The 12,116-nt window shown below is 35.7% G+C and overlaps 1 protein-coding gene across 1 annotated transcript; it reads right to left on the bottom strand.

Moving 5' to 3' along the window:
- Window positions 1-977: 977 nt before the first annotated feature.
- On the bottom strand, window positions 978-1,922 carry LOC127684428 (olfactory receptor 4C12-like). Its single transcript, XM_052181355.1, has one exon. The coding sequence runs from the start codon at window positions 1,908-1,910 to the stop codon at window positions 978-980; it is 933 nt and encodes a 310-aa protein (XP_052037315.1). The 5' UTR covers window positions 1,911-1,922.
- Between the last annotated feature and the right edge of the window lie 10,194 nt (window positions 1,923-12,116).

Here is a 12,116-nt window from a genome sequence, read left to right as displayed (position 1 = left end):
ATTAATTCCATAGTAAAATAATTCACTGTGTGTAAAAGTCACTTTTAGATCAAAGAATTGAGTTGATTTATTCTAATTGGCTCCTAAATGATAAAATATATAAATAATGGCAGTCATATTTTTGCTGTACAAATAATGTTTAATAAATAATAAACTTCATAAAGAATTTATGTGAAGCCCATAGTCCAAACTAAAATAGTATAGCTACTATTAGTTATACTATTAATATACATATTACTATTAATATATATACTTTTAGTATATTTTAATATATATTATAATTTATATTATATATTATATATTAATTTATAATATATATTATAATATATGTTATAATATATATTAAAATATACTAAAAGTATATATCTACTATTAGTGTATATAATAGTATATATTAGTTATATAATAGTATAACGTATTCTTTTCAGTCACATGTAATAAGCAAAAACTCAATATTTCATTAGATTATTTTAAATATCAACCTATTATTCTAGATTTACCTTTTTTAGAAAATCGAGAGTTTTTTTCAGTTAGTTTATATTTATTTACTAGAAAGCAATCAATTGTGGATGAAGAAATGATTCATCAATTAAGAACAGTTGATCCTTTTGTACAAGATGAGGGTTTTCTACTGATAACTCATGAGTGGCTCAAAACTCCTTATAACGTCATTTCCAGAGACATCTAAAGCCTCTCTGTCCCCCATGCACAATGGCTCCTACCTTGTGCACACACATGCATTCAGATACGCAGACATACTCATAAAATAAATACAAAAAAGAATAAGGCATTTGTTTATGATGATAAAAGCATGAGAGAAAGAAGAGATTTGAATTACAATCCCAATACAACTTCTGCCCTAGTAACTATCTCCAAATAATATTCAACCATGTATTATAGTTGACATCCCCATCTATACATAAAAAGTCCAAAGAGATTTAATGTTTCCTATGTATGTAATGTCTAAAGACCCTTGTTTAATTATTATTTGAATTTACATTTTTTTTCCTCCAGAGCTTCCTTATTGCATTTTTTACCTCAGAATTCCTGAGGGTATAGATTAAAGGATTCAGTAGAGGGGCCACCATAGTATAAAAGACAGCAACAGCTTTATCAATTGGCAGAGTGGTCACTGGGCGTAGATATACAAATATGCAAGGAATAAAGGATAAGACAACTACTGTGATGTGAGACACACAGGTGGAGAGGGCTTTGCGCCTGCCCTCTAAGCTATAGTTCTTTAGAGAGTGCAGGATGATCACATAGGATCCCATCAGGAGCAGGAAGTTAAGTAGGCAGATTAACCCACTGTTGGCAGCAACAAAGAGACCAAGGGTGTGTGTGTCCATGCACACAAGTTCCAACAATGGGTACAAGTCACACATAAAATGATCTATGATATTGGGGCCACAGAAGGGCAGCCATACTGTAAAGAGGATCTGAATAGTTGCATGGAGAAATCCTCCAGTCCAGGCCACCCCTACCAGGATAGTGCATAGCTTGTTGTTCATGATGGTCATATAGTGTAGGGGTTTGCAGATGGCCACATAGCGGTCATAAGCCATCACTGTCAAGAGGATGACCTCAGTAGCACCAAAAATGTGTTCTGCATAGACTTGAGCCATGCATCCATTAAAGGAGATGACTTTGTTCTCTTGAAGGGAGTCCACAATCAGCTTTGGAGCTGAAGAAGAAGTATAAATTGTATCTATCAAGGACAGGTGGCCCAGGAAGAAATACATTGGGGAACTCAGAGCCTGGCTGTTGATGACAGTGACCACAATGAGCAGGTTGCCTGAAATTGTTATCATGTACAGAACCAAAAATGTCACAAACACAACTTTCTGCATTTGGATGTTCTGTGTCAGACCTATCAAGATGAACTCAGTCACATTCCTTTTATTCTCCATGTGTGCAGTATAGTTTATTTGTTTTGAAATCCAGAAAGAAGTATTTTAGCTTTATGAAAAAAAGGAATAGACAGCTTGCTCCGGTGGCACGGAGCTTAGGGTCCAGTCCTGAGGCCTCTGGTGGGAGCCCTCAGATCTCTCTGCTTCCAGATCGAGATCAGCCTGGGCAGCAACACCACACCTCCAGGTGCTGCAAGAGGCAAGAGGGGCTTCCAGGAGGCTGACTGGGAGGAGTCAGTGTGCTCTGGTGAATCCACCAGGCCCCATCAGGAGCCTTCAGGTGTCTGCTTCCGGATCTGAACAGCCTGGGCAACAGCACCCTGTCTCCAGGCAGTGCAGGAGGTCAGCTGTGCACCAGAGGTCACCTGCAAAGAGGCAGCTTGCACTGGTGAGTCCAGCATTGACAAGACCAACTAACACCAGTGAGAACTAGATGGCAAAAGGCAAAGGCAGGAATGTCACTAACAGAAATCAAGGCAATATGGCAACATCTGAACCCAATTCTCCTTTAATAGCATGTCCTGGATACCCCATCACACTAGTAGAACAAGATTTGGATTTAAAATCACTGGTCATGATGCTGGTACAGGAACACATGAAGGACATTCATAAAGAAATTCAGGAGAAAATGGATCAAAAGTTAGAAGCCCTTGCAAGGGAAACACAAAAATCATTGAAAGAAATTCAGGAGAATACAAAAGCCAATAAGGAGGAAACACAAAAAAAAAAAAAAAAAAAAAAAAAACACTTAAAGAAATACAGGAGAACTTTGGACAAAAGGCTGAGGTCATGAAAGAGGAAACAAACAAATCTCTTAAAGAATTACAGGAAAGCACAAACAAGCAAGTGAAGGAGCTAAGCAAAACCATCCAGGATCTAAAATCAGAAGTAGAAGCAACTAAGAAAACTCAAAGGGAGACAACTTTGGAGATAGAAAGCCTTGGGAAGAAATCAGGGGACATGGATGCAAATATCAACAACAGAATACAAGAGATAGAAGAAAGAATCTCAGATGCTGAAGATTCCATAGAAACCATGGACTCAACAGTTAAAGAAAATGCAAAATGCAAAAAGCTTGTAACCCAAAATATCCAGGAAATCCAGGACACAATGAGAAGAACAAACCTAAGGATTATAGGCATAGATGAGAGTGAAGATTTGCGACTTAAACGGCCAGCAAATATCTTCAATAAAATTATGGAAGAAAACTCCCCTAACCTAAAGAGAGAGATGCCCATGAATATACAAGAAGCCTACAGAACTACAAACAGACTGGACCAGAACAGAAATACTTCCTGTCACATAATAATCAAAACACCAAATGTACTAAACAAAGAAAGAATATTAAAGGCAGTAAGAGAAAAAGGCCAAGTAACATATAAAGGAACATCTATCAGAATCACAGCAGACTTTTCACCTGAGACTATGAAGGCTAGAAGATCCTGGGCAGATCTCATGCAGACTCTAAGAGAACACAAATGCCAGCCAAAACTATTATACCCAGTAAAACTTTCAATCACCATAGATGGAGAAACTAAGATATTCCATGACAAAACCAAGTTTACCTAATATCTATCCACAAACCCAGCCCTACAAAGGATAATAGGAAGAAATCACCAATACAAGGAGGGAAACTTCACCCTCAAAAAAGCAAGATAGTAACATTTCATCAAACCCAAAAGAAGTTAACCAATCAAATTAAAAAAAATAGCGTCAAAAATGACAGGAAGTAATAATCACTATTCCTTAATATCTCTTAACATCAATGGATTCAATGCCCCAATAAAAAGACATAGACTAACCGACTGGATACGTAAACAGGACCCTACATTTTGCTGCATACAGGAAACACACCTCAGGGTCAAGACAAAAACTACCTTAGAGTAGAAGGCTGGAAAACAATTTTACAAGCAAATGGTCTCAGGAAACAAGCTGGAGTAGCCATTTTAATATCAGATAAAATTTACTTTCAACCCAAAGTCATCAAAAGAGACTCTGAGGGACACTTCTTGCTAGTCAAAGGAAAAATACAACAAGAAGAACTCTCAATCCTGAACATCTATGCTCCAAATGCAAGGGCATCCTCATTCATAAAAGAAATTTTATTAAAGCTCAAAGCACACATTGCACCTAACACAGTAATTGTGTGTGACTTCAGCACTGCACTTTCCTCAATGGACCGATCAGGAAAACAGAAACTAAACAGGGACACAATGAAACTAATTGAGGCTTTGGACCAACTAAATTTAACAGATATATATAGAACATTCTATCCTAAAGCAAAAGAATATACCTTTTTCTCAGCACCTCATGGTACCTTCTCCAAAATCGACCATATAATTGGTCACAAGACAGACCTCAACAAATATAAGAAGATCAAACTAATCCCATGACCCCTATCACATCACTATGGAGTAAAAGTGGTCTTCAATAGCAACAAAAACAACAGAAAACCCACATACACTTGGAAACTGAACAATATTATACTCAATGATACCTTGGTCAAGGAAGAAATAAAGAAAGAAATTAAAGACTTTTTAGAACACAATGAAAATGAAGACACAACATACCCAAATCTATGGGACACAATGAAAGCAGTGCTAAGAGGAAAACTCATAGCCCTGAGTGCCTCCAAAAAGAAAATGGAGAGAGCATACACTAACAGCTTAATGACACACCTGAAAGCACTGGAACAAAAAGAAGCTATTTCACCCAGGAGGAGTAGAAGGCAGGAAATCATCAAACTCAGGGCCAAAATCAATCAAGTAGAAACAAAACCAGGAGCTGGTTCTTTGAGAAAATCAACAAGATAGATAAACCCTTATCAAGACTAACCAAAGGACACAGAAACAGTATCCAGATTAACAAACTTAGAAATGAAAAGGGAGATATAACAACAGAAACTGAGGTAATACAAAAAATCATTGGATCCTACTACAAAAGCCTATACTCAACACAACTGGAGAATCTGGAGGAAATGGACAGTTTCCTAGACAGATATCTGACACCAAAACTAAATCAGTATCAAATAGATCAATTAAACAGTCCCATGCCACCTGAAGAAATAAAAAGGGTCATAGAAAGTCTCCCAACCAAAAAAAGCACGGGACCAGATGACTTCAGTGCAGAATTCTATCAGACCTTCATAGAAGACCTAACACCAATACTCTTCAAACTATTCTACAAAATAGAAACAGAAGGAACTCTACGCAACTCGTTCTATGAAGCCACAATTATGCTGATACCAAAACCACACAACGATCCAACAAAGAAAGAGAACTTCAGGCCAATTTCTCTTATGAATATTGATGCAAAAATACTTAATAAAATTCTTGCCAACCGAATCCAAGAACACAACAAAACGATCATCCACCATGATCCAGTAGGCTTTATCCCAGGGATGCAGGGATGGTTCTATATAAGGAAATCCATTAATGCTATCCACTACATAAACAAACTCAAAGAAAAAACCATATGATCATCTCATTAGATGCAGAAAAAGCATTTGACAAAATCCAGCATCCTTTCATGCTAAAAGTATTGGAAAGAACAGGAATTCAAGGCCCATACCTAAACATCGTTAAAGCAATATACAGCAAACCGGTAGCCAACATCAAACTAAATGGAGAGAAACTTGAAGCAATCCCACTAAAATCAGGGAATAGACAAGGCTGTCCTCTCTTTCCATATCTTTTCAATATAGTACTTGAAGTTCTAGCTAGAGCTATTAGACAACATAATGAGGTCAAAGGGATACAAATTGGAAAGGAAGAAGTCAAATTATCACTATTTGCAGATGACATGATAGTCTACTTCAGTGACCTGAAAACCTCCACCAGAGAACTCCTATAGCTGATAAACACCTTCAGCAAAGTGGCTGGTTATAAAATCAACCCAAGCAAATCAGTTGCCTTCCTATACTCAAAGGATAAGCAGGCTGAGAAAGAATTGAGGGAAATGACACCCTTCAAAATAGCCACAAACAATATAAAGTATCTTGGTGTGACTCTAACCAAAGAAGTGAAAGATCTATATGACAAAACTTCAGGTCTCTGAAAAAGGAAATCAAAGAAGACCTCAGAAAATGGAAAAATCTGCAATGCTCATGGATTGGCAGGATTAAGATAGTTAAAATGGCCATCTTGCCAAAAGCGATCTACAGATTCAATGCAATCCCCATCAAAATCCCAACTCAGTTCTTCACAGAGTTAGAAAAAGCAATTCTCAAATTCATCTGGAATAACAAAAAACCCAGGATAGCTAAAACTATTCTCAACACAAAAGAAAATCTGGAATAACAAAAAACCCAGGATAGCTAAAACTATTCTCAACAACAAAAGAAATTCTGGGGGAATCAGTATCCCTGACTTCAAGCAATACTACAGAGCAATAGTGTTAAAAAACTGCATGGTATTGGCACAGTGACAGACAAGTGGACCAGTGAAATAGTTTAGATCTGTATTTCTCGTGAAATAGAATTGAAGATCCAGAAATGAATCCACACACCTATGGTCACTTGATCTTCGACAAAGGGGCCAAAAACATCCAGTGGAAAAAAGATAGCCTTTTCAACAAATGGTGCTGGATCAATTGGAGGTCAGCATGCAGAAGAATGCGAATTGATCCATTCTTATCTCCATGTACTAAACTTCACTCCAAGTGGATCAAGGACCTCCATGTAAAACCAGACACACTGAAACTAATAGAAAAGAAACTGGGGAAGATCCTTGAGGACATGGGCACAGGGGAAAAGTTCCTGAACAGATCACCAATATCTTATGCTCTAAGATCAAGAATTGACAAATGGGACCTCATAAAATTACAAAGTTTCTGTAAGGCAAAGGACACTGTTAAAAGGACAAAATGGCAACCATCAAATTGGGAAAGGATATTCACCAACTCCACATCTGATAGAGGGCTAATATCCAATATATACAAAGAACTCGCGAAGTTAGACCCCAGGGAACGAAATAACCCTGTTAAAAATGGGGTACAGATCTAAACAAAGAATTTTCACCTGAAGAAATTCGGATGGCCGAGAGGCACCTTAAGAAGTGCTCAACATCATTAGTCATTAGGAAATGCAGATCAAAACAACCCTGAGATTTCACCTTACACCAGTCAGAATGGCTAAGGTCAAAAACTCAGGAGACAGCAGGTGTTGGCGAGGATGTGGAGAAAGAGGAACACTCCTCCACTGCTGGTGGGACTGTAAGATGGTACAACCACTGTGGAAATCAGTCTGGAGATTCCTCAGAAAACTGGACATGTGACTTCCAGAGGACCCTGCTATTCCTCTCCTGGGCATATATCCAAAGGATTCCCCGGCATGCAATAAAGACACATGCTCCATTATGTTCATAGCAGCCTTATTTATAATAGCCAGAAGTTGGAAAAAACCCACATGCCCCTCAAAGGAGGAATGGATACAGAAAATGTGGTATATTTACACAATGGAATACTACTCAGCAAAGAAACAATGAATTCACAAAATTTTTAGGCAAATGATTTGATCTGGAAAATATTATCCTAATTGAGGTAACCCAATCACAAAAGCATACACATGGAATGCAATCTCTGATAAGTGGATATTAATTAGCCCAGAAGCCCTGAATACCCAAGGCACAAATTGCATAACAAATGATGCCCATGAAGAAGTATGGAGAGGGTCCTGATCCTGGAAAGGATTGATCTATCATTGGAAGGGAATATAAGGACAGAGAAAAATGAGGGCGGTGATTGGAGAATGGATGGAGAGAAGAAGGCTTATGCGACATATGGGGAGGGGGAATCCGGGAAAGGGGAAATCATTCAAAATGTAAACAAAGAATATAGAAAATAAAAATATTAAAAAAAACGAAAAAAGGAATAATAAAATAATTAAATATTTCTGAAATTACGCATCTTTATTACCTTCTTGTTTCAAAGATAAGACCCCATTTTTTGAATTTCACATTTTTTATTTGACTTTTCTAGTGTTTTACTTTTTAAACTTTAAATTATTCTAATAAGACACAAGACATCAAGAAGAAAGGAATCACATTTCCTTGGGGTAAAGGAGGAATTGTGATCTCTAGTTCACTTCAGGATGATGGAGCAGTATAATTAATAGAAGGAATAATTTTAGAAATTAGAAACATCTAAAATTATATATGAAATAAGATGAATTAGAACAACAAAATAGTTCCTTTTCCCCATTCATAAAAATATAAATATAAGAGAGATAAAAGTGATAATGATAACTTATCACTATAGTGAAAAAGTAATTCAAAGACTTCGTGTTTTGCATGTTTATTTCAAGAATTAAATAAAAATTGAAAAATTTCCAATCAATTTGTATATATATATATATATATATATATATATATATATATAATTTTATAGATGTTAAATTATATCTATATGAGTTTTCTTTTCTTTACATCTTTACTATAATGGGTGGCACAAACATATCATGTTTTCTCCCATAATTGAGTACTAATATTAAAGTCACTATAAAGGTAGAATGATTACCAAGACTGTTGGGTGTAGAGATAGTAGTGATGTGGGCTTCACAGTGTAGTTCATAAGGAGAGGCAAATAATTACATTGATTGGATGACTACATACTGTGTGTTTATGTTGAAGCATCACATCATGACATACACTAGAAAAAATTAGAAAATAAATTAATATAATTAGGATATTATCTCATAATATTTCTATGATATAATACTTATATACTATGGGTAACATTTTTATATAAATAAGTTCCTAAATTTCTTCAGATTTTTTTTACTAATTTTAAAATAGGAAAAAATATAATCTCTATATTTTTCTTGGAGTCCTGTAATTGAATTCATAAACATTCAAGCTGGATAAGATTTGAGTTATGAAACAGTCGAAATATTATATTGGGATATTATGGCAGCACAGAAAATATCCTGACATGATTAAATAACATCATATAATTAAATCAGTGCCTATGAAATTATAATTACCAATTTATTAACAGCCTTGAAGTTTATAACAGAGCTATTGTCATGACTGTCCCTCACACTACTTAGCATTATCCAGAATACCATCTTTTTTATTAAAATATTTTATACCATATATTAAGATTAAATTTTTCTCTTCCTCCATCTCTTCCAAGATCCTTTTCCCTTTCCTATCCCCCCAAATTATGTTCTGTCTTTCAATTAACAGCATATCAACCTCCCAAACAAGGAGAAAACTGAAAATAACAAATGCTCAACAATACCTAGACCCAAAAAGAAAAATGCATGTTTCTTCTGACATATGGATGATAGGTTGCAAGATTTGATATGTGTGCTGGATGTCACCTTTATTATACTAGCCAAATTTGCTCTTTCATTTTAACTAATATCAGACAACAATTTTCATAGGTGACAATTAATTCTACTTTGAGTAAACAACCATAGTGGCTTGATATAAAATCTTTTATTTACTCAATGAAGATGCATATATCACTGAGACTTCAGAATAGTATTTAAAACTTCTTTGTCATTATTAAGTCTTACATTTTCCTTAACTTCAAATTCAGTACATTTTTTCTGTGTTCCTAACACAAAAGAGGAGTAGTGCAATTTGCCCCCATCTCATGTGAATGTGAAATACAATTAAGACCTTGGAAAGGAGACCATATTCTATTTGATCCCATAAATGTATCTTTGACACAATAACCTTACAGCACTGAGACCTCCCTTCTAAGTAGCCAAAAGTTTCAGATAATCCGCCTAGGAACAATACCCCCTGAGAATAAATAAAATGGAGTATATTTCCAATTGGCAGATCTTCTCTAGAGCAGTTAATCCTTGGGATAACAAAGACTGGACTAAAATGCTTTTATAGTCACTCAATTGTCTGTACCAATGTCATATTTTTTTTAATTTCTCCTGAATATATATTTTTTAATATTTTTATTTCCTATATTCTTTGTTTACATTCCAAATGATTTCCCCTTTCCTGGATCCCCCCTCCCCATATGTCCCATAAACCTTCTTCTTTCCATCCATTCTCCAATCCCCTCCCTCCTTTTTTCTCTGTCCTTATATTCCCCTCCAATGCTAGATCAATCCTTTCCAGGATCAGGACCTTCTCCATACTTCTTCATTTGTTATGCAATTTGTGCCTTGGGTATTCAGGGCTTCTGGGCTAATTAATATTCACTTATCAGAGATTGCATTCCATGTGTATTCTTTTGTGACTGGGTTACCTCACTTAGGATGATATTTTCCAGATCAAACCATTTGCCTAAAATTTTTGTGAATTCATTGTTTTTAATTGCTGAGTAGTATTCCATTATGTAAATATACCACATTTTCTGTATCCATTCCTCCTTTGAGGGGCATCTGGGTTTTTTCCAGCTTCTGGCTATTATAAATAAGGCTGCTATGAGCATAATGGAGCATGTGTCTTTATTGCATGCCGGGGAATCCTTTGGGTATATGCCCAGGAGAGATATAGTGGGGTCCTCCGGAAGTGTCATGTGACCAAAACTACATATAAAATCTAAATCTTGACTGTCCATCATTACTTCTGATAATGATGTTACATTTTTGTAAGTCTTCAAGTATTCTGAATACATTTTAATTATTTTTTTAAAACACCCGGATTCCTCATTTCCCCTCATACCATGTAGACACAAAGACAAACTAAGCAACTGAGTCATATGTCAAAACTAATGTCTTTAGTGCTTGATGGAAGAGTAAAGGAATAACTGAGTTTCATTCACTATTCTGGTTCAAAGATTAACAACATACCCTTTGGTATTTGCAGAGGAGCAAGGACAGATTGATCTTCCATAGAAGACTGTAAATGAAGAGGCAAAGATCTAAATGGATAACTTCACCGCACACTGAGAAAACCTGGTCATGCACTTAAATTCCTGTGCTCAGATACCTTTGCTTTGCTCTGCTTTTCCATATTCTTTGTGCAGGATGCTGAGGCTTACTTGCCATATGCCTGCTTCGTGTGGGACATCATTATGCTAAGCACTGGCAGTACATTTGGCAATGTACCAAATTATTGGTGTGTACCATTTCACCCATTCCTCACAGCAATGTTAAAATGTTTAGACATTATTAAATGTGCATTTTTAAGAAAAGAAGACTTACCTAAACTCCTATGATAAAATGTAGAAGATCCTGAATTCAAATCCAGGATATCTGTCTCTCGCTGTGTAGCATTTGCTCAGCACCCATGTTTCCTACACAGATCAGTTCACTTTGAAGGTCAGCATTACAGAGAAGTGAGCTAGTACCTTAAAGTCACCAGCTGAATTCACAGGAAACTCCATAGTCCTTTGCTAATCTCCAAAAGAAAGCCTTGGGTATCTTGTATTTTATCATCTTACACACATGTTAAAGTTGAGGAGCTATGTACTAGGCAGGGTAATATCAAGGAACCTGAGCTCTTCAGAGCATGACAGAGGACAAGATCAGCCTAGGTCTGCTAAACTGTAATGCTGTTATCTTCTGCCTCAGCATCTCACTTTTCTTATGATGTCAAGGTATAGATATATACAAGTACTTCATAGTTATCAATAGTCGCCTTGATTCTTTTAAAAAAAGCAAAAGTTTAGTTTAAGAAATGTGGAAATTCTACTGTATAGCAAGCGCTTTATCTGCTCTAAGAGAAATACTTCTCCACATCTAAAAATGTTTTAAACGAAATTAAAAGTGTTTTTGATCCTGAATTTTAGTATTACTTTCCATTCATGGTTGAAAGTGTATACATTCTTTTAACAATATGAATTTTTAAAGCACTAATTTTTTGATTTTAGCTTCAGAGTTGAAAGGGTTCCTTTGAGAAAAAGAGTTCAATTAGTTCATCTTCCTATTCCAATCTGTTCTCAGGGCAGTGAAAGCTAGACCTCGGTCACAGATTATTTCCAATGAGTATTTTAAACTTCTCAGCTGTATCCTGTATGTACCTCTATGATGTAAGTTGAGATTTCCCTTTTAGGCATCCTAAAAATTACTAGTTTATTTTTTAAAGAATAGGTATGACTTTGTATAAACTAATAAATTACATGGAGTACCACAAATACATGGAGATCACATGCCATACATAGGAAGAATGCTCTGCAACTCATCTCACTAATTAATTGTCTTTGTACCCTATGTGTAAAAACATAGATTCCATAAATGATATCTTTATACATATCTATAGTTAGAGGATTTAATTATATTAATTATAAACTTCT

The sequence above is a fragment of the Apodemus sylvaticus genome, chromosome 5 (genome assembly GCF_947179515.1).
Source record: "Apodemus sylvaticus chromosome 5, mApoSyl1.1, whole genome shotgun sequence".
NCBI classification, from domain to species: Eukaryota; Metazoa; Chordata; class Mammalia; order Rodentia; family Muridae; genus Apodemus; species Apodemus sylvaticus.
Note: the sequence above shows the minus strand (reverse complement) of the source record. Positions and strands in the feature narration are given on the sequence as shown.

What these genes read in the sequence shown, in the direction of transcription:
- LOC127684428 (XM_052181355.1), bottom strand. Translation starts at nt 1,910, where the DNA reads ATGGAGAATAAAAGGAATGTGACTGAGTTCATCTTGATAGGTCTGACA.